A 24710-nucleotide genomic window follows, 5' to 3' on the forward strand; every position below is an offset into this window, starting at 1 on the left:
TCCTAAATGATACACTAGAACATTTAGACTTAATTGATATTTACAGGACATTATATTTATATATATAAAACAATATACATTCAAGTGCACATGGAACATTCTCTGTGCTTGACCACATACTGGGGCACAAAAGAAGGCTAAATAAATTTAAGAGTACAGAGATTTTTGAAGTAGCTTTTCTGACCACAACAGCATGAAACTGAAATTAACCACAGAAACAGAAATGACAAAACAAACAAAAAACTCGATTACCTGGAGTCTAAAGAACTTGCCTCAAAAACCAAAAAACAAAAAAACCCCAATGGGTCAACGATGAAAGCAAAAAGATACCTTAAGAAAAATGACAATGAAAAGATAATCATTCTGTAGGATGCAATAAAAGCAGTTTACTTAGAGGGCAGTTCACAGTGATACAGGCCTTCTACAGAAATAAGAAAAATCTCAAATTAAAAATCTAATGCCTAAAAGAATTAGAAAAAGGAGAAAAAAACAAAACTCAAAGTCAGAAGAAAATAATAATGATCAGAGAGGAAATAAAGTAGGGATTAAAAATGATAGAAAGAAATCAATAAAAACAAAGGCTGTTTCTTTGAAAGAATAAATAAGATTGACAAACCTCTAGCCAGTCTCACCAAGAAGAAAAGAGACAGGAATCACATAAGCAAAGTGAGATATGAAAGAGGAGAAATCACAGCTGTTATTGCAGAAATACAAAGAAACTATAAGAAAACACTATGAACAATTATATACTGACAAACTGAACAACCTGGAAGAAATGGACAAATTTCTAAAAACATAACAGCTCACCAGAATTGAATCAAGAAGAAACAACATACTTTGAAAAGACCAATCACTTGAAGTGAAACAGAATATGCAATTTAAAAAAACACAAAACCTCCCTACAAACAAAAGCCCAGGACCTAATAGCTCCCAGGCAAATTCTATCAAACATACAAAAAGAACTCATACTGATCCCTCTCAAAATCTTCCAAAAGACTGTGAAGGAGGGAGCACTCCCAAGGACATTCTATGAAGCCACTATTACCCTGATACCAAAACCAGATAAAGATACTATAAAAAAAGAAAATTATAGGCCAGTATCTTCGATGAATACAGATGCAAAAGTCCTAATAAAATGCCAGCAGCCTGAATCTAACAACACATAAAAAAGATCATATACCATGACCAAATTGGATTCATCCCAGGATCACAGGGATGGCTCAACATGCACAAATCAATCAGTGAATGTGATTAACCACACGTGACACAGAAAAGACAAAATTACATGATCTTCTCAGTAGATGTAGGAAAAGCATTTAACAAAAGTCAACATTCATGATACAAACTCTTAAGAAACTGGGTACAGAGGGAACATACTACAATGTAACAAAAGCTATAAACCTACAGCCAACATAATACTCAGCGGTGAAAAATGGAAAACCTCCCTGGTAAAATTTAATCAAGGCAAGGATGCCCACTCTCACCTCTTCTATTCAACACAGTACTGGAAGTACTAGCCACAGCAATCAGACAAGAAAAATAAATAGAAGGTATCCAGATTGGAAGCAAAGAGGAAAAATTGTCATTTGAAAATGTAACATGATACACAGAAAACTGTAACAACCCATACAAAAACTATTAGAACTGTTAAACAAGTTCATGAACTAGCCAGGATACAAGATTAACACACAGAAATTTGTTGCATTTTTTTTACACTAACAAGGAACCATCAGAAAGAGAAAGAATAAAAATAATCCCTTTAAAAATCACATAAAAACTACTTAGAAATAAACCACACCAAGGAGGTAAAAGATTTACGTGCTGAGAACTATAAAACATTAATAAAGGAAACTGAAGATGATTTAAAGAAATGGAAGACATCCCACGCTCTTGAGTTGGAAGAATTAACATTGTTAAAATGTCCATACTACTCAAAGCAATCTATAGATTTAATGTGATCCCTATCAAATTACCTATAACATTTTTCACAAAACTAGAACAAATAATCCATATGAAACCACAGAACTGCCAAAGCAATCCTGAGGAAAACAAGCAAAGCTATAGGCATGACCCTCCCAAACTTCAGACAATCCTATAAAACTATAGCAATTAAAACATTGTGATACTGGCACAAAAAAGAGCCATGGATCAATGTAAAAAAACTAAGAAATCCACACAACTATGGCCAACTGGTCTTCAACAAAGGAGGCAAGAATGCAACAATGGAGAAAAGAATTTCTTCAGCAAGTGGTGTTGGAAAAGTCAGACAGCCACATGTAATTTAACAAAGTAAGAACATACCCTTACTCCATACACAAAAAATAAATTCAAAATGGTTTAGAGACTTAAATGTAAGACATCAGAAAACTCTTAGAAGAGAACATAGGCAAAACATTCTCTGACATATACAGATATTTTCTTACATCAAAGCAAATTAGAAATAGAAGCAAAAATAAATAAGTAGCACCCAATCAAGCTTATAAGCTTTTGTACAACAAAGGAAACCATAAACAAAATGAAGACAACTTATGATGTGGAAGAAAATACTGGGTTGGCCAAATACAGAACAAAATTTTTGAACAACCCAATATTTGCCAATGATCCAACTGACAGGGAGATTTCAAAATCTACAAACAGCTCCTACAACTCAATAACAATAACAACAAAAACAACCCAATCAAAAAATGGGTAGAAGATCTACACTGATATTTTTCTAAAAAGACACACAGCCAACAGGCACATGAAAAAATGCTCAACACTGCTAACCAGTATAAGAATATAAATCAAAACTACAATGAGGTACTGCCTCACACCAGTCAGCATGTTGCTGTTGTTCAGTCACTAGCAGTGTCCGACTCTTTGTAACCCCATGGACTGCAGCATCCAGGCTCCTCTACCAGAGCTTGCTCAAATTCATGTCCATCGAGTCAGTGATAGTATCTAACCATCTTACCCTCTGCCGCCCCCTTCTCCTTTTGCCTTCAATCTTTCCCAACATCATGGTCTTTTCCAATTCAGCTCTTCACATGAGGAAGCCAAAGAAATGGAACTTCAGATTCAGCATCAGTCCTTCCAACGAATATTCAGGATTGACGTCCTTTAGGATTGACTGGTTTGAGCTCTCTGTAGTCCAAGGGACTCTCACAAGTCTTCTCCAGCACCACAATTTGAAAACATCAATTCTTTGGCGCTCAGCCTTCTTTATGGTCCAACTCTCAAATCTGTACATGACTACATGTATGTGACTACCAGTCAGAACAGCCATCATTAAAAAGTATACACATAACAAACGCTGGAGAGGGTATGGAGAAAAGGGAATCCTCCTACACTGTTGTTGGGAATGTAAACTGGTGCAGCTACTGCGGTCAACAGTATATGGAGGTTCCTCAAAAAAACAAAATATAAAGCTGCTATATGGTCTTGCAATCCTACTCCTGGACATATATCCAAAGATAAATATGATTCAAAAAGATACATGCACCCCAACATTGACCACAACACTATTTACAATAGCCAAGACATGGAAACAACCTAAATGTCCACTGACAGATGAGTGGGTAAAGATGAAGTGGTAAAGATAAAGACATATGTTAATACAACAGACTACTACTCAGCCATAAAAAAGCATGAAATAATGCCATTTGCAGCAACATGAATGGACCTAGAGATTATTACACAAAGTGAAGGAAGTCAGAAAGAGAAAGACAAATACCATATGATATCACTTAAATTTTGCGTCTAAAATATGACACAAATGAAGTTTTACCTATGAAACAGAAACAGACTCATAAACAACATACTTGTGCTTGCCAAGGCAGGGGAGGTGGGGAAGGGACATATCGGGACTTTTGAAATATCAGATGCAGATGAAACTTATGTATAGAATAGATAATCAAGAAGGTCCTAACCTAATAGCCCAGGGAACTATATTCAATATCCTGTGATAAATCATAATGGAAAAGAATATGAAAAAAGAATGTATATATGTATATATAAAACTAAGTCACTTTGCTGTATAGTAGAAATTACAATATTATAAATAAGATATACTTCAATAAAGTAAATTAAGAACAGCAACAAACCAAATATTTGTTTCTTCATCATAGAAGTTGCCGTCTAACTCCAGTTGAGTGAAAAGATAGCAAATAGAAGTCTGCTGGTGGGTTTGTAGGTAAAGCTTTTAATTTTGTTTAAGCCACCATTATTTGGGTTATCTGTTACTTGCAAAAGAATGCATTCCTATGTAATACATGTTGTAACACAGTATATTTCACATTACAAAGAAAGAAAAACAGCCAAAAACATCTCTGATCAAAAGAAAGAAAAAAAAAGGAAGAAAAAACCAAGCAAATATTTCTGTTCTTATTAATAGTAGTGAAAAAAAAATAATTCAGACTGCAAATAACCAGAAAATAGAATGACTCAGAGACTCCTAAATTACAACTGAAGGCTTACTTTTACTTAGCTTTTTAGTGTTAATAATATGAAGATTGTAAAAAATTTTCTTGCTTAAAAGAGCAAACCAAATTTCAAAGCACTCCTACTAAAAAGATTAAAAATAAAGTTGTTAATAATTTAAAAAAATTTTATTAAAATCATTATAATTTTGAGCCTTATAGCCACCTGCTCAGGTAGGTAACACTATCATTCCCACTTTATCATTCCCATTTTATTGTTGAGAAGACAAATTTGGAAAAATGAAATGATTTTCTCCGAGTATACAAGTATTTATTGAGCTCTCACCATATTAGGCACTATGGGATATAACACTGAAAAAAATAGTTAATAATTCTTGACTTCATGGAGAGTATATTTTAGTGGTAAAGTCAGAACCCAAATCCAGGACATTTGACCCCAAGTGTAATGCTTTCTGTTGTTAGTTTTGTTTTAACTCTATTTATGTGTTTGAATGTCACATTTAGGCATCTACCATACTTTTAACTGTAAAATTAAAAGTAAAAAAGATATAGATGCCTCAAGGGGCTTATAATATATGGAAAGCATTTATAATCTAGTGGGAAAAGAACATGATGTACATGGTATAGTGGGCTGAATGATGGCCTCCCAAAGTTAGTCTATGTCCTAACTCCTGGAACCTCTGAATATAACCCTGTTTGGAAATAGAGTCTTTGGGGTTGTAATTAAGTGAAGAATATCAAGATGAGATCATCCTGGATGAGATCATCGAAGCAGGCCCTAAATCTGATGACACATATCCTTATAAAAGACACATTAAGCAGAGGCAGAGAAAGCCATGTAAAGAAGGAGGTGGAGGACAGAAATTATGTGGTCACAAAGCAAGGAATACCTGGAGTAACAGAATTTAGACAAAGCAAGAACGAATTCTCCACTGAGAGATTCAAGGCAATCCCTACAAAATGCCAGGCTTCCCAGTGGGTAAAGAATCCACCTTCAATGCAGGAGACATAGGACATGGGTTCGAACCCTGGAGGAGGGCATGGCAACCCACTCCAGTATTCCTGTCTAGAGACTCCCATGGACAGAGGAGCCTGGTGGGCTACAGTCCATAGGGTTGCAACGAATCAGACATCACTAAAGCAACTGAGCAAGCACACCAAAATAACAATGAAATTTTTCATGTAATAAGAACAAATAATCCTAACATTTATATGAAACCACAGAAGACCTTGAAATAGCCAAAGAAATCTTGAGGGAGAACAAAGCTAGATATATCAAGCTCCCAGATTTCAAACTACAGTAATCAAAACAACGTATTACTGGAACAAAAAGAGACACATAAATCAATGGAACAGAACAGATAGTCTAGAAGTAAACGCCTGCTTATATGGTCAGTTAATCTATAACAAAGAAGGCAAGAACATACAGTGAGGGAAAGACAGTGGTGGTGGTTTAGCTGCTAAGTTGTTTCCAACTCTTGTGACTCCATGAAGTGTAGCCCACCAGGCTCATCTCTCCATGGGATTTCCCAGACAAGAATACTGGCCATTTCCTTCTCCAGGAAAAAAAACAGCCTCTTCGACAAAATGGTGTTAGGAAAACTGGACACCTACATTTTTGCAAAAGAAAGAAATTGGACCATCTTCTTACACCATTTACGAAAATCATTTCTGAAACCATAAAACTCCTAGAAGAAAACATAAATGATATGCTCTTTGACATCAATCTCAGCAATATTTTTTTTGGCTATGCCTTCTCAGGCAAGGGCAATAAAAACAAAGAAAAACAAATGGAATTACAAACTAAAAACATTTTGTGTAGTAAAGGAAATCATCAATAAAAGAAAAAGGCACCCTATTGAATGTGAGGAGATATCTGCAAATTATATATTTCATAAATAGTTAATATCCAAATTATATTAAGAACTCATACACCTCAATATAAAAAAAAACCTGATCCAAAAATCCACGAGGATTGGAAAAGATATTTCTTCAATAAAGAGTTAAAATGGCCAACAGACACATGAAACGATGCTGAACATCACTACTCATCAGGAAAATGAAAATCAGTAAGACACCTCATACCTATTAAAAGTTATTATCAAAAAGACAACAAATGGGACTTCCCTGGTGATCCAATGGTTAAGAGGCTGCCTTCCAATACAAGGGAAGTGGGTATGATCCCTGGTTGGGGAACTAAGATCCCACACACTGCAGGGAAACTAAGCCTGTGTGCCACAACTAATGAGCCTGCAGGCTCTGGAGCCTGCACACCACAAATAGAGAAGTTTGGGCATGCCACAACTAAGACCTGACATAGCCACATAGATTACAAATAAGTGTTGGCAAGGGTGTAGAAAAAAGGGATCCTTTGCGCATTGTTCATGGGAACGTACATTGGTACAGCAACCAGGGCAAATAGTATGGAGATTTCTCAACATGAGAAAAAAAAAAACACTACCATATCATCCAGCAATTTCATTTTAGGTAATTACCTGAAGAAAATAAAAACATTAATGTGAAAAGTTCTATGCAACACTATGCTCACTGCAGCATTATTCACAGTTGCCAATAACCTCAGATATGCAGATGACACCACCCTTATGGCAGAAAGTGAAGAGGAACTAAAAAGCCTCTTGATGAAAGTGAAAGGGGAGAGTGAAAAAGCTGGCTTAAAGCTCAACATTGAGAAAACGAAGATCATGGTATCTGGTCCCATCACTTCATGGCAAATAGATGGGGAAACAGTGGAAACTGTCAGACTTTAATTTTGGGGGCTCCAAAATCACTGCAGATGGTGATTGCAGCCATGAAACTAAAAGAGGCTTACTCATTGGAAGAAAAGTTATGACCAACCTAGACAGCATATTCAAAAGCAGAGACATTACTTTGCCAACAAAGTTCCATCTAGTCAAGGCTATGGTTTTCCTGTGGTCATGTATGGATGTGAGAGTTGGACTGTGAAGAAGGCTGAGCACTGAAGAATTGATGCGTTTGAACTGTGGTGTTGGAGAAGACTCTTGAGAGTCCCTTGGACTGTAAGGAGATCCAACCAGTCCATTCTGAAGGAGATCAGCCCTGGGATTTCTTTGGAGGGAATGATGCTGAAGCTGAAACTCTAGTACTTTGGCCACCTCATGCGAAGAGTTGACTCATTGGAAAAGACTCTGATGCTGGGAGGGATTGGGGGCAGGAGGAGAAGGGGATGACGGAGGATGAGATGGCTGGATGGCATCACTGACTCAATGGACGTGAGTCTGAGTGAACTCCGGGAGTTGGTGATGGACAGGGAGGCCTGGCGTGCTGCGATTCATGGGGTCGCAAACAGTCGGAGACGACTGAGCGAGTGAACTGAACTGAAGACAAGGAAGCAACTAAGTGTCCACTGATATGCAAATAGATAAAGAATATGTGGTGTGTGTGTACGTGCGTGTGTGTGTGCATGCACACACTTCGTGGTTCAGTTGTGTCCAACTCTTTGCGACCCTCTGGACTGTAGCCCACCAGGCTATTCTGTCCATGGGATTTCTTTTCATGCAAGAAATACTGGAGTGGGTTGCCATTTCCTTCTCCAGGGATCTTCCTGACCCACGGATCAAGCCCACATCTACTGTGTCTCCTACACAGCAGGTAGATTCTTTATATGTATGTGTATGTATATATATATATAAAGTCTCATATATATAAGATATATATATATAAAGCCCTATATATATGTGTGTGTATATATATATAAAGCCATACATATATATATATAAAGTCTCATATATATGTGTGCGTGTGCGTGTGTGTATGTGTATACACGCAATGGAATGTTATTCAGCCATAGAAAAGAATGACATCATATCATTTGTCACAACATGGATGGACATACAGAGTATTATGCTAAGTGTAACAAGACAAAGACAGTCTCTTTGATCTCACTTATATGTGGAATGTAATAAACAAAACAAAATAGACAACTTATAGATACAAAGAACACACTGGTGGTTGCCCAAGGGGAGGGGGAAATAAGTGAAGCGAATTAAGTTTTATAACTTCCAGTTATAAAATAAATAAGTCACAGGGATGTAATACAGTGTTCCCCAATGTTTTGGGCACCATGGATGGATTTTGTAGCAAACAATTTTTCCACAGATCAGGTGTGTGGGGGATAGTTTCAGGATGATTCAAGCATATTACATGTGTTATGTGTTTTATTCCTAATTTAATGCTGCCACTGATCTGACAGAAGGTATTAATTAGTTCATAGCCCAGAGGCTGGGGATCCCTGATATAATATACAGCTTAAGGAACATAGTCAATTACGCTGTAATACTTTTGCATGGTGAAAGATGGCTACTAGACTTATCATGGTGATTTATTTCATCATGTATTTAAAAGTCAATCCCTGTTTTATACATCTGAAACTAACAAAATACTGTATGTCAATTCTACTTCAATTTAAAAAAGAAAAAGAAGGGGTGGGGGGTAAAAGAATTCTTCCCTAGGGGCTTCAAAAGGAGCACAGTCCTACCAATACCTTGAATTGAGACTTCTAGCCTCAACAACTGTGAGAGAATAAATGTCTATTGTTTTAAGTCGTCAAGTTTGCAGTAATTTGTTACCACAAATACATATGGAATGAAACTAATACATAAGGCATAAAAAATTACTACCTTTGTGATTTTAACAGCTTTCCTCATCTGCTGCTGCTCCCAAATATCTTGATTTTTTTCATCTTGACTATCGTCACTTGTTTCTTCATTTCTAGTTGCTAGAAAAAAAAGTTGTGTATAAATATTCCATATTTTTTCATTCTAATTAAAGTGAAGTGAAAAGTTGCACAGTCATGTCCAACTCTTTGCGACCCCATGCACTGTAAGCTGCCAGGCTCCTCTGTTCATGGAATTCTCCAAGCAAGAATACTGGAGTGGGTTCCCTTCTCCAGGGGATCTTCCAACCCAGGGATCGAACCCAAGTCCACTGCATTGCAGGCGGATTCCTTACTGTCTGAGCCATTCTATTAGCAGCAGCAATCAGCAATTCAGGAGCTTATAAATGGCTTAGCAGCACTTTTTATGTGTTAACTTTTTCTTCCCAATATCTAATTCTGGGAGGAAGGCACTATTAGTATCCTCTCTTAATAAACAAAGAAATTTAGATAGCAGGAGGTTATATAACATAGCCCTATATCAGAGGACTGTGTTGAAACAAGGCCTTGATTCGAGCAATTTGACTTCAAAATCTGCACTTATCACCACACTGTCTCACTGAAAACAGGTGGTCTCATTTATGAAAAAGCTTTGGAAAAAATGAAACACTTGGTTTCATCAGAGATTCTCATTTATGCCTGAGAATCTAAATATGTATCAAAAATAATTTCTGGGTTAATAGGAACCAAAACACCATTCAGAAATGATATTATCTGAAGTGACAAAAAATTGGTAAAATATTCCTTTTAATAAATGGGAAATGTGAAAATATTCTTTGAGACTTAATGATTATTAGTTGAGGAAAACTTTTTACTAGAGTAGGGAAGATTTTAATATATGACACCTAAAATCCCTATAGATGCTTCCAAATATTTTATCAAAAACTCTACAAATTTTTTAACCTGTCAAGAAGGATCAAGTGGAGATCAGATAACAGTAAACATTATTGCACCCTTTGATAACATTCTGATACAGACACGTAAAATATTTTAGAAGCCATGATGTCAGTGATATTGGTATAAAACATTTTAGAAAGGAGATACTACATTATGTTTTCACGGATATACTTACCATAATATATTCTACTGAAAAATGCCTTAATATTCATATATTATAAATAAATTAAATACGTACTTGTTTCTTCAGCCATTCTTTGTCTAAGTGTTTGAGGCTTTGGGGTAAATGGCATTATATCTTTAAAATCATCAGGCTCACTTTCAGAATCTTCACTGTTTTTCTTCACACCAGAGTTGGTGAAGGTATGTTTTACATCCAAAGGAATATAGTCCTCTTGGGCCCTGGCCAATTTGCATTTTCTGTAGGTTGCTTGAATAAAAGCTGCATCAGGGATATTTACTGAAAGAAACAAAGAGGAGGACATTGAAAAATACCAAAAGAAAGAAGTATTCCTCATAATTAAAGGGAAAAAGCACCATTTTTCCAATTTTTTCATTATTTTGATATAACTAAAAGATTCAAAATCTGCATCAATAACGGAAGATCTTTCGGTAGAGGTTAAATATAACATAAAGAAATGAAGCAAACCTAGAAGCATCAGAAAATAAACCGAAACGCCTCCGATTAATCTTTTATGTTTCTTATTCATCAGATGTTGTTGCTGACTTTTTGTTGAGGGCTAGCTACTTCTCCTTTCCAGAAGTTCTGAGATTACCCGGGTAGGGATATAGAGAGGACTGAGCATGGAGTTACTCATGGAGCATGGAGAGCAGAATGATGGGTGGGAGAGCAGTCTGACATAAAGTACAAGGGACAGCCTACTGTGACCTGCCCCTAGACATTGGGCATCCAGGCACACAGGGAGTGAGAGATTAAAACCCAGTACACACTCAGATCAGGCTCAAGGGCCTGCAGTAATTCTCACAGAAACAAATGTAAGTGAAAAAGTATAAAAGAAATAATCAGATTATTTACCAGGATTAAAATATTTAAAGGACATCTTTTAATAGAGCCTTATTTCATTTTTTATTTTATTCAGTACAAACTTCATTGATATCAACTCTTTCAATTCAAAATAAGTTTCTTCATGCACGATCTAAGTTGAAATTTATCTCTACACTCAGGAAACAAATGGTTTCTTAAGGTAAACAAAATGGAAAGGGAAATAATCATTTCTAGTGCTTCAAAATATTAACAGGAATACCAAGTCACTGAGTAAAATTTTCTAACTTTTCTCACAAATTAGTCCAAATTCTTTGAGAAATAAAAGGATGTCATATAACTGGAGATATAGAAAAGTTCTATTTTTTAATAAATTATTTTAATTGGAGGATAATTGCTTTACAATATTGTGATGGCTTTCGCCATATATCAACATGAATCAGCCATGGGTATACATGTGTTCTCCCCATCCGAAACCCCCCTCCCACCTCTCTCCCTGCCTTATCACTCTGGGTTTTCCCAGAGTATTGGTTTTGGGTACTCTGTTTCATGCATTGAACTTGCACTGGTCATCTATTTTACATAGGATAATATACATGTTTCAATACCATTCTCTCAAATCATCTCACCCTCGCCTTCTTCCACATAGTCTAAAAGTCTGTTCTTTATATCTGTGTCTTTTTTGCTGCCTTGAATGTAGGACTGTCATTACTGTCATTCCAAATTCCATACATATGTGTTAATATACAGGATTTGTGTTTCTCCTGACTTACTTCATTTTGTATAACAGGCTCTGGTTTCATCCACCTCATTAGAACTGACTCAAATGTGTTCCTTTTTACAGCTGAAAAATATTCCATTGTGTATATGTACCACAACTTCCTTATCCATTCATTTGCCAGTGGACATCTAGGTTGCTTCCATGTCCTGCTGCTGCTGCTGTTGCTGCTAAGTCGCTTCAGTCGTGTCCAACTCTGGGCGACCCCAGAGACAGCAGCCCACCAGGCTCCCCCGTCCCTGGGATTCTACAGGCAAGAATACTGGAGTGGGTTGCCATTTCCCTCTTCAATGCATGAAAGTGAAAAGTGAAAGTGAAGTCGCTCAGTCGTGTCCGACTCTTGGCGACCCCATGGACTGCAGCCCACCAGGCTCCTCCATCCATGGGATTTTCCAGGCAAGAGTACTGGAGTGGGGTACCATCGCCTTCTCCAGCTTCCATGTCCTAGTTATTGTAAACAGTGCTGCAATGAACATTGGGGTACAATGGGTCTCTTTCAATTCTGGTTTCCTTGGTGTGTATGCCCAGCAATGAGACTGCTAGGTTGTATGGCAGTTCTATTCCCAAGTTTTTAAGGAATCTTCAATCTGTTCTCCATAGTGGCTATAGGAGTTGCATTCCCACCAATAGTGTAAGAGAGTTCCCTTTTCTCCACACCCTCTCCAGCATTTATTGTTTGTAGACTTTTTGATGACAGCCATTCTGAGCGGCATGAGATGATACCTCATTGAGGTTTTGATTTGCATTTCTCTAATAATGAGTGATGTTGAACACCTTTTCATATGTTCACCTGCCATCTGTAGAGTCCTTGAACTGCAAGGAGATCAAACGAGTCAATCCTAAAGGAAATCCATGCTGAATATACATTGGAAGGACTGATGCTGAAGCTCCAATACTTTGGCCACGTGATGCAAAGAACTGACTAATGGAAAAAGACCCTGAGGAAAGACTGAAGGCAGGAGGAGAAGGGGATGACAGAGGATGAGATGGTTGGATGGCATCACCAACTCAATGGACATGAGTCTGAGCAAGCTCCAGGAGTTGGTGATGGACAGGGAAGCTTGGCATGCTGCAGTCCATAGGGTGGCAAAGAGTTGGACATGACTGAGCGACTGAACTGATGTCTTCTTTTCAGAAATGTCTGTTTAGTTCTTTTGTTCACTTTTTTTATTGGGATGCTTGTTTTTCTGGTATTGAGCTGCATGAGCTGCTTATGTATTCTGGAGATGAATTCTTTGTCAGTTGTTTCATTTGCTATTATTTTCTCCCATTCTGAAGGCTGTCTTTTCACCTTGCTTATAGTTTTCTTCATTGTGCAAAAGCTTTTAAGTTTAATTAGGTCCCATTTATTTTTGTTTTTATTTCCATTACTCTGGGAGGTGGGTCATAGAGGATCTTGCTGTGATTTATGTCAGAGTGTTTTGCCTATGTTTTCCTTTAAGAGTTTTATAGTTTCTCATCTTATATTTAGATCTTTAATCAATTTTGAGTTCATTTTTGTCTATGGTGTTAGAAAGTGTTTTAGTTTCATTCTTTTACACGTGGTTGACCAGTTTTCCCGGCACCACTTGTCGAAGAGACTATCTTTTCTCCATTGTATATTTTTGCCTCCTTTGTCAAAGATAAGGTGTCCATAAGTGCGTGGATTTATCTCTGGGCTTTCTATATTGTTCCACTAATCTATATTTTTGTCTTTGTGCCAGTACCATACTCTCTTGATGACTGTAGCTTTGTGGTATAGTCTGAAGTCAGAGAGGTTGATTGCTCCAGTTTCATTCTTCTTTCTCAAGATTGCTTTGGCTATTCGAGGTTTTTTGTGTTTCCATACATTGTGAAATTATTTGTTCTAGTTCTGTGAAAAATACCATTGGTAGTTTGATGGGGACTGCATTGAATCTATAGATTGCTTTGGGTAGTATACTCATTTTCACTATATTGATTCTTCCAATCCATGAACATGGTACGTTTTTCCATCTATTTGTGTAATCTTTGATTTCTTTCATCAATGTTTTATAGTTTTCTATATACAGGTGTTTTGTTTCTGTAGGCAAATTTATTCCTAAGTATTTTATTCTTTTCAATGCAATGGTGAATGGGATTGTTTCTTCAATTTCTCTTCCTGATTTTTCATTGTTGGTGTATAGGAATGCAAGGGATTTCTGTGTATTAATTTTATATCCTTCAACATTACTATTTTCATTGATTAGTTCTAGTAATTTTCTGGTGGCATCTTTAGGGTTTTCTATGTAGAGGATCATGTCATCTGCAAACAGTGAAAGTTTCACTTCTTCTCCAATCTGGATTCCTTTTATTTCTTTTTCTTCTCTGATTGCTGTGACTAGGCCTTCCAAAACTATGGCAAATAGTAGTGGTGAGAGTGGGCACCATTGTCTTGTTCCTGATTTTAGAGGAAATACTTTCAATTTTTCACCGTTGAGGATAATGTTTGCTATGGGTTTGTTGTATATGGCTTTTATTATATTGAGGTATGTTCCTTCTATACCTGCTTTCTGGAGAGTTTTCATCATAAATGGGTATTGAATTTTGTCAAAGGCTTTTTCTCCATCTATTGACATAATCATATGGTTTTTTATCTTTCAATTTGTTAATATGGTGTAACACATTGATTGATTTGTGAATATTGAAGAATCCTTGCATCCCTGGAATAAAACCCACTTGGTCATGATGAAAAACACTCTAATTTTTCAAACAGATAAAGAGATACAGTTCTTAGAAATTACAGAATATACTCGACACCAGAACTAAGAAAATCATGAAGTAGTTGTTTAATTATAAAGCAGTGGGAGGGATTGGGGGCAGGAGAAGGGGACAACAGAGGATGAGATGGCTGGATGGCATCACCAACTCAATGGACATGAGTTTGAGTAAACTCCGGGAGTTGGTGACGGACAGGGAGGCCTGAGGTGCTGCAATTCATAGGGTCGCAAAGAGTCGGACACGACTGAGATACTGAACTGAACTGAACTGAAGTGGTGAACACTAGAAACCAACATGCTCATTAAAAACAAGGAGAGCAAATCAAGTCATTTATGTAACTAGAATTTTTTGTAAAACAGCACCAGGAAAATGATGCAGGTGTCTCTTCAACTTCTCAAAACACTCAGGATAATGTTAGCATTTCCTGACCTTGGCTGAACATTAGAACCACCTGGAAAGGTTGATAATCTGATAACTAGGCTCCCATCCAAAACATGGGATCTAAATTCAGTTGAACTGAGGCAAAGCTGGGCAGCGGTATGTTTTATAGCTCCCTCAGTTCAGTCGCTCAGTTGTGTCCGACTCTTTGCGACCAGACTCTTTGCAACATAGACTGCAGCATGCCAGGCTTCCCTGTCTATCACCAACTCCTGGAGCTTGCTCAAACTCATGAAGTCAGTAATGCCATCCAACCGTCTCATCCTCTGTCATCCCCTTCTCCTCCTGGCTTCAAACTTGCCCAATCTTTATAGTTCCCTAAGGGATTTTCAGAGAAGGCAATGGCACCCCACTCCAGTACTTCTGCCTGGAAAATCCCATGGATAGAGGAGCCTGGTAGGCTGCAGTCCATGGGGTCACTAGGAGTCAGACACGACTGAGCGACTTCCCTTTCACTTTTCACTTTCATGCATTGGAGAAGGAAATGGCAACCCACTCCAGTGTTCTTGCCTGGAGAATCCGAGGGACGGGAGAGCATGGTAGGCTGCCATCTGTGAGGTCACACAGAGTCGGACATGACTGAAGCGACTTGGCAGCAGAAGCAGCAGGGGACTTTAATGTGCTACCAGGCTTCAGCAATACGTGAACCGTGAACTTCTAGATGTTCAAGCTGGTTTTAGAAAAGGCAGAGGAACCAGAGATCAAATTGCCAATGTTCACTGGATCGTCGAAAAAGCAAGAGTTTCAGAAAAACATCTATTTCTGCTTTATTGACTATGCCAAAGCCTTTCACTGTGTGGATCACAATAAACTGTGGAAAATTTTGAAAGAGACGGGAATACCAAACAACCTGACCTCCCTCTTGAGAAATCTGTATGCAGGTCAGGAAGCAACAGTTAGAACTGGACATGGAACAACAGACTGGTTCCAAATAGGAAAAGGAGTATGTCAAGGCTGTATATTGTCACCCTGCTTATTTAACTTATATGCAGAGTACATCATGAGAAACGCTGGGCTGGAGGAAGCACAAGCTGGAATCAAGACTGCCGGGAGAAATATCAATAACCTCACATATGCAGATGACACCACCTTTATGGCAGAAAGTGAAGAGGAACTAAAAACCCTCTTGATGAAAGTGAAAGAGGAGAGTGAAAAAGTTGGCTTAAAGCTCAACATTCAGAAATCTAAGATCATGGCATCCAGTCCCATCACTTCATGGGAAATAGATGGGGAAACAGTGGCTGACTTTATTTTGGGGGGCTCCAACATCATTCCAGATGGTGACAGCAGCCATGAAATTAAAAGACGCTTACTCCTTGGAAGGAAAGTTATGACCAACCTAGACAGCATATTCAAAAGCAGAGACATTACTTTGTCATGAAAGGTCCATCTAGCCAAAGCTATGGTTTTTCCAGTGGTCATGTATGGATGTGAGAGTTGGACTATAAAGAAAGCTGAGCGCAGAAGAATTGATGCTTTTGAACAGTGGTGTTGGAAATGACTCTTGAGAGTCCCTTGGACTGCAAGGAGATCCAACCAGTCCATCCTAAAGGAGATCAGTCCTGAGTGTTCATTGGAAGGACTGATGTTGAAGCTGAAACTCCAATATTTTGGCCACCTTATGCAAAAAGCTGACTCATTTGAAAAGACCCTGATGTTGGGCAAGACTGAAGGCAGGAGGAGAAGGGGACAACAGAGAATGAGATAGGTGAATGGCATCACCGACTCAATGGACATGAGTTTGGGTAAACTCCGGGAGTTGGTAATGAACAGGGAGGCCCAGCATGCTGCGGTTCATGTGGTTGCAAAGGGTCAGACACAACTGAGCAACTAAACTGAACTGAACCAGGGTTATGATGATACACTTAGGTTCAAACACTCAAGTGCATGAATATAGAAAGAAAAATACTTGAACTGGAAGTGACTCACCTATCAGTCTCTCCCCCAGTGGCTCCAATGGTAAAGAATCTGCATGCAATGCAGGAGGCCAGGGTTTGATCCCTGGGTTAGGAAGATTCCCTTGGAGAAGGAAATGGCAATCCACTCCAGTATTCTTGCCTGGAGAACTCCATGGACAGAGAAGCCCAGCAAGTTATAGTCCATGGAATTGCAAAGAGGTAAACACGACTGAGTGACTAACACTTTCATTTTCACCTATCAGTGACTTGATGGGGTTTAATCAATAAATCACAAGCAGTGGACTAAATAGTCAGAAAACTAGTGTTACATAAAGCTAATCCTCTCTCAAGCTACAATAAGGAAATAAAAACTCAAGGAAGACTATTCCAGCCTGTCCTGTCTATATCTACCACCTACCTCAAGGGTTCCCACATAGCAGATACTGTTCATACATAAGATAAATTAATAATGTTAGTATATTGCTTTATAATAATAAAAATATCATATTCTTACAGATTTATAACTCATAAATATTTTTCACATATATTATCTGACCTAAAAAGTAGCAGTTAGGAAGGTGATCAAGATGGCAGAGTAGGAGCTCATCTCTCCCCACAAATACATCAAATACACATTTACAAGTGGAACAATTCTCACAGAAAACCAACTGGAAACTAGCATATCTACACAACCAAAGCTGCAAGAAGCATCTCCATGTAACTGGGTAGGACAGGAAAATAAAGGGGGCATTATGACAAGACCCATGTCCTTGGGAGAGACAGGTAAGAGAGAAGGTCCACACTGGCAGACGCTTGTCTGAGGAGTACCCCTGCCAGCTGAGAAATCTATTGGGACAGAGAGAGGGACTGGAGAAGCCTAGACTTTATTTGAGTGCAGGCATGCTGACTTGCTAACAGTAAGGGTGAAAAGGAACTAGTTGCTGATGGCTGCTCCCCCACTGTTCTTCCCAAGCCTCACTTTACTTCCCAATCAGAAGCATGCACCAAGTAGGGCCACAAATACAAATACACTAAGTGCAAATAGAACCTGGGAGGGAACACCATTTACTTCTGTGGAGACAGTCTTGAGGGCCTGGGCTGTGGTCTTGGCTGAATCACGTAGCCCATTGTCAATGTACACATGGAAGGGGGTGAGTCTGGCTGTGGCACACCAGGTGGTACCACAGAAATGCACGGTGGCTGGATGCTAAGGCTCAGTGGAAAGGCCCTGGGCAGGAGCATGCAGTAGTTCATTTCACAGCAGGAGTGTCCTAGCCCTGCCCACTCCACACCTCAGCATGGAGCTCAAATTAAGGTAGACAGGTCCTGGGAGAGGTCTGCCACAGAGGCAGCCTAGCCCAACGGCACACCCACCTTGATCCCACAGCCACAGTGCCCCAGCCTCTAGACCCACTCCACAACACAGCTTACCACTAGCTCCGGAATGAACCCAATGGAGAAAGAGATGTGAATTAAACTGTGTCTAAGTGGAACTGCAGATGCCTACATGGGCAGCACATGGCTTCACTGTGACCACACAGGCCCCACTTGCATCAATAGTCACCTCTTTTGGGCAAGGGCATGCACTCAAGTCTGATCAAACACAACCTTCAGGGCTTCTACTTCAATAATGTGAGTAGAGCCTGCCCCTAACAGAGCTGTGATAGCCTCAGAGAAAAGAAGAGGCCCTGCCCATCACAGAGCCCAGGTGCTAGATACTATGACACCAATCACACTGCATGTCAGGGGGATAATGACCAGCAAATGCTGAGGAAAGATGTGCCTGGCACCCATACCAAAAGCAGCCCACACACCAAAAATATCTGACTCACATGGTCTACACAAGGACAGTCCCACATAAAAACAACCCTTCAAGACCACAGTAGATAAATGTTTCTCCTAAATAAAGCCTCTTGATGAAAGTGAAAGAGGAGAGTGAAAAAGTTGGCTTAAAGCTCAACATTCAGAAAACGAAGATCATGGCATCTGGTCCCATCACTTCATGGCAAATAGATGGGGAAACAGTAGAAACAGTGTCAGACTTTATTTTTTGGGCTCCAAAATCACTGCAGATGGTGACTGCAGCCATGAAATTAAAAGACGCTTACTCCTTGGAAGAAAAGTTATGACCAACCTGGATAGTATATTCAAAAGCAGAGACATTACTTTGCCGACTAAGATCCATCTAGTCAAGGCTATGGTTTTTCCAGTGGTCATGTATGGATGTGAGAGTTGGACTGTGAAGAAGGCTGAGCACCGAAGAATTGATGCGTTTGAACTGTGGTGTTGGAGAAGACTCTTGAGAGAGTCCCTTGGACTGCAAGGAGATCCAACCAGTCCATTCTGAAGGAGATCAACCCTGGGATTTCTTTGGAAGGAATGAGGCTAAAGCTGAAGCTCCAGTACTTTGGACACCTCATGCAAAGAGCTAACTCATTGGAAAAGACTCTGATGCTGGGAGGGATAGGGGGCAGAAGGAGAAGGGGACGACAGAGGATGAGATGGTTGGATGGCATCATGGACTCGATGGACGTGAGTCTGAGTGAACTCTGGGAGTTGGTGATGGGCAGGGAGGCCTGGCGTGCTGCATAACAATAAACTAGAAACTATGAAGATGAACCAATCAAAATTAGGCAACTCAATTTCTGAGATTAAAATGAATAGCAGAATAAATAACACAGAACACACAGTGATTGGAAGATAGAATAATGCAAATCACTCAATCAGAATAGCAGACAGAAAGACAAAAAAAAAAAAAAAGAAAGACAAATAAAAAAAATGAAAGCAACATATATGATGTACGGGATAATATAAAGCATGCTCATCTATGAATAATGGGGTTCCACAAGAAGAGAGAGAAAAGGGGACTATTAAAATATATTTGAAGAAATCATGGGTGAAAACTTCCTAAACCTTGAAGAAGAAACAGATAACCAGGCATAAGAAGCACAGAGGGTCCCAAATAAGATGAAAAGAGACTCACATCAAGATACACATCATAATTAAAATGGCAAAAGTTAAAGTGAATTTCTAAAGACAGCCAGAGAAAAACAAAGAGTTAATTATAAGGGAACCACCATAAGGATATCAATTGATTTCTCTGTAGAAACTTTGCATGCCAGAAGGAGTGGCATGATATATTCAAAGTCCTGAAAGGGAAAACCCTGCTACCTTGGATACTCTACTCTGTGCTTAGTTGCTCAGTTGTGCCCGACTCTTTGTGACCCCATGGACTATAGCCCTCCAGGATCCTCTGTTCATGGGGATTCCCCAAGCAAGAATACTAGAGTGGGTTGCCATTTCTTCAACCAAGGGATCTTCCCAAACCAACGATTGAACCCAGGTCTCCTGCATTGCAGGAGGCTTCTGTACCATCTGAGCCACCAGGGAAGCCTCTGAATTCTCTACCCAGCAAGATTATCATCTAGAATAGAAGGAGAGATAAAGACAAGTAAAAACTATAAGAATTCAGTATTACTAAACCTACCCTAAAAGAAATATTGAAAGGTCTCTAAATAAGAAAGAAACAAGAATCTATAGGAAAGGGAAAATCACAATGGGATGCCCAATATATAAGGGGATTGAAAATCACTTAAATAATCTATGTACTTCATAGATTAAAAAAAATTCTTGTAAAAGCAATTATAACTATAATGAATAGCAAAAGAATAAGCATGAAGATATAAAATATGAGATCAAAATTTTAAATGTGGGGGAAGGAACTATAAAAATGTAAATTTTTTACAACATATTTGACTTGTATGCCTATCACTTTAAAGCAAGTTGATATAGCTATGGGTCAACATATCAATATTTGAACCCCACAGTAATCACAAGTTAAAAACATAGAATAGATTCATAAAAACCAAAAAAGGAAGGAACTCAAGCAAAATACTAAAGAAAACCATCACACTGCAAAAGGAAAAACAAAAAGAAGAATCAGAAAACAAGTACAAAAACAATTGGAAAACAAGGCTTAAGATGGCGACAAATACATGCTATCAGTAATTTTACTTTCAAAGTCAATGGACTGAATGCTCCAAATAAAGAGTGGCAGGCTGCATAAAAAACTCAAGAACCTACGATACACTATCTATCAGAGACTCACTTCAGCATGAAAAACTCACACAGATAGAAAATGAGGAGATGGAAAAAGATATGCAAATGGAAATGATGAGGAAAGTGGTAGTAGCAATACTCATACAAAGGGCACTATATAATAATAAAGAAATCAACACTAGAAGAGTATTTACACTCATTCACATATATATACCCAATCTAGGATCACTAAATATATAAAGCAAATACTATTAGGCTGGTACAAAAGTTAACTGAGCAGTTTTGGATCATGAATTTTAAATCATTATAACTGGGCTCAAACATATCTTTATTAAACAAAATAGGAACCTGTCTCAGTCAACACATTTTTGCCAATAAGTTTATTTATTCCTGTAGCATAGAAATCCATGCTTTGGGATTCAATAAGCTCTTGGAAAGCGTTTTCTGCCTCCTGCTGGTTGTGGAAGCATTTGTCCTGCAAAAAGTTGTTGAGATGCTTGAAGAAGTGGTCAGTTGATGAGAGGTCGGATGAATATGGCAGATGAGGCAAAATTTCGTAGCCCAATTCGTTCAACTTTTGAAGTGTCAGTTATGTGTTGTAGTCAAGTGTTTTCATGGAGAAGAACTGGGCCCATTCTGTTGACCAATGTCAGCTGCAGGCACTGCAACTTTTTAGTTCAGCTTACAATTTGCTGAGCATACTTCTCAGATGTAATGGTTTCGCTGGGACTCAGAAAGCCAGAGTGGTCAAACGGAGAGCAGACCACCAAACAGTGACCATGACCTTTTTTTGATGCAAGTTTGACTCTGGGAAGCGCTCTGGAGCTTCTTCTCAGTCCAACTACTGAGCTGGCCACTGCCAGTTTTTTTATGAAATCCACTTTATGTTGCACATCACAGTCTGAGAAATGGTTTGCTGTTGTTATGCAGAATAAGAGAAAATGACACTTCAAAACAAAGACTTCTTTGATTTTTAGTCAGCTCATGAGGCACCCACTTATTGAGCTTTTTTACCTTTTCAATTTGCTTCAAATGCCAAATGACTATAGAATGGTCGACACTGAGTCCTGCAACTTCCTGTGTAGCTGTTAAAAGGATCAGCTTCGATGACTGCTCTCAATTGGTCATTGTCAACTTCTAATGGCTGGGCACTACACTCCTCATCTTAAAGGCTCTTGTCTCCCTTGCAAAACTTCTTGAATCACCACTGCATTGTATGTTTGTTAGCAGTTCTTCAGCCAAATGCACTACTGATTTTGCAAGTTGCTTTATGACCCATTTTGAACTTGTTTAAAGGGAGAGGGAGAGGGTGGGATGATTTGGGAGAATGGCATTGAAACATGTATACTATCATGTAAGAAACAAAGTGCCAGTCTGTGTTCGATACAGGATACAGGATGCTTGGGGCTGGTGCATGGGGGATGATCCAGAGAGATGATATGGGGTGGGAGGTGGGAGGGGGATTCAGGATTGGGAGCTTGTATACACCCGTGGTGGATTCATGTCAATGTATGGCAAAACCAATACAGTATTATAAAGTAAAATAAAGTAAAAATTTTTTAAAAATCACTCAAATTTGTTTTTTGTCTATAAGCATCATTTCTATAGTCTAAAATAAATATAAACAGCAAGCAGTAAATCATTAGCAAAAGAACACAAAGCAAGAAATGTGCAATAAAATGATGTGTAACATAACCACATTTATTTCAGAATGTATTCCAATATCAAATGGCCAAGTTCAACAATGTAAAAACCACAGTTACTTTTCTGCCAACCTAGTAACAGATGTAAAGTCACAAACTGACAGGAATACATAACAGTAAGAGACTTTAATACTCCACTGACAGCAATGGACAAGCCAGTAAGGTGACAGATGAACTAAAAGAAAAGAATTCACATCAAAAAAAAAATCTCTAGGGAAAAAAAGTAGAAATCAACCACAGAAAGAAAAAATGGGAAAAGATCAAACACAAGGAGACTCAACCACATGCTACTAAAAATCCAACGGGTCAACAATGAACTAAAAGTCAAAAATACCTCAAAACAAATGACAATGAAAACACAACCGTAGGAAATTTATGGGATACAGCAAAAGTAGTTCGGGGTGGGGGGTGGTGGTGCGGAGTTCATAGTGATGTCGTCTTCCCTCAAGAAACAAGAAAAATCTCAAATAAACAATCTAACCTAACACCTGAAATAATTAGAAAAAGAAAAAACAAAACCCAAAGTCAGCAGATGGAGAAGGAAATGGCAACCTACTCCAGTGTTCTTGCCTGGAGAATCCCATGGACAGAGAGGAGCCTGGTGGGCTACAGTCCACAGTCACAAAGAGTCAGACATGACTTAGAGACTAAACTACAAAGTCAGCAGAAAAAAGGAAATAAGAAAGATTAGAGAGGATACAGATAAAACAGAGATCAAAAGAACAATAAAAAGATCAATAAAAACCAAGAGGTGCCTTTTTGAAAAGATAAACAAAATTGACAAACCTCTAGCCAGGTTCACCAAGAAGAGAGAGGAACCAAATCAACAACATAAGAAATGAAAGTGGAGAAATAACACTGATACCACAGAAATACAAAAAAATCATAACAGAATACTAGGAACAATTATATGCCAACAAATTCGACAACCAAGAAGGAATGAACAAATTTCTAAAACATTACAGCCTGCCAAAACTGAATAAAAAAGATACAGATGTTTTGAACAGACCAATCACTAGAAGTGAAACAGAATCAGTAATTAAAAAAAAAAACTCCATATAAACGAAAACCCAGGACCTGACAGCTTTATTAGGAAATTCTACCAAACATACAATGAGGAACTTAAACTTATCCTTCTCAAACTCTTCCTAAAGACTGAAGAGAAGGGAACACTCCCAAATTCATTCTATGAAGGCCACCATCACCCTGATACCAAAACCAGACAAAGACACAACCAAAAAAAAAAAAAATGAAAATTATAGTGCAACATCTTGGATAAATATAGATACAAAAGTCCTCAGCAAAATATTAGCAAATCAAACCCAACAATACATAAAAAAGATTATGCACCATGATCAGGCTGGATTCATCCTACAGTGACAAGGATAGTTCAATATGTGCAATAAATTAGTGTCATACACAACATTGACAAAAGGAAAGTAAAAAATCACATGATTATCTCAAAAGATGCAAAAAAAGCATTCGACAAACTTCAGTATCCTTTCATGATAAAAAACTCTCACCAAAGTGTATATGGAGGGAATGTATCACAATATAATAAAATTATTTATGACAAACCCATACTCTACAATATACTCAACGATGAAAAGAATGTCTTTTCACTAAGTTCTGAATAAGAAAAGGATGTCCATTCTTACTATCTTTTTTTTTTCTTAGTCAGTACACATCCAGAATTTATTCTAATACATTGTGAAGAACTTGGGTCAAAGGAGAAAAACATATTACCATCTCATAATCCTGCATATTGAAAGAAATGTAATAATTCTACACAACAGTGCTCTGTGTACTTGCCTGACTCCAAAGACCAAGCTTTTACATTCTATCATCTTGCCTCTAGTAAGCAATGCAAAACCACCGCTGAAGGTGGTGACTACGAATATATGTTCTATAGTTCTTGCTCAAATGCTTTGTCATGTCTGACTCCTTGTGACCTATGGACTATAGCTTGGCAGGCTCTTCTGTCCATGAGAGTCTCCCAGCAAGAAAACTAGAGTGGAGTGCCATTTCCTTCTTCAGGGGATCTCCCCAACCCAGGAAGGGAACCTGTGTCTCTTACATCTCCAGCACTGGTAGGTGGATTCTTT

At 38.4% G+C, this 24710-nt stretch overlaps 1 protein-coding gene across 9 annotated transcripts in view; it reads right to left on the minus strand.

Moving 5' to 3' along the window:
- Positions 1-24710, minus strand: part of GCFC2 (GC-rich sequence DNA-binding factor 2) — an 81542-nt gene that overhangs the window by 47880 nt on the left and 8952 nt on the right. For all 9 annotated transcript variants that reach the window (XR_009599829.1, XR_001038094.5, XM_012170683.5 and 6 more), the window contains exons 3-4: positions 10247-10468; positions 9077-9174 (exon numbers count right to left, since the gene is read on the minus strand). Coding sequence is in view for 7 of the 9 variants with exons in the window: in XM_012170683.5 (XP_012026073.2) it covers positions 9077-9174; positions 10247-10468 (320 nt within the window). In the remaining 2 variants the exon portion in view is untranslated. The remainder of the gene's footprint in view (positions 1-9076; positions 9175-10246; positions 10469-24710) is intronic.

The sequence above is a fragment of the Ovis aries genome, chromosome 3, assembly GCF_016772045.2.
Source record: "Ovis aries strain OAR_USU_Benz2616 breed Rambouillet chromosome 3, ARS-UI_Ramb_v3.0, whole genome shotgun sequence".
NCBI lineage: Eukaryota > Metazoa > Chordata > Mammalia > Artiodactyla > Bovidae > Ovis > Ovis aries.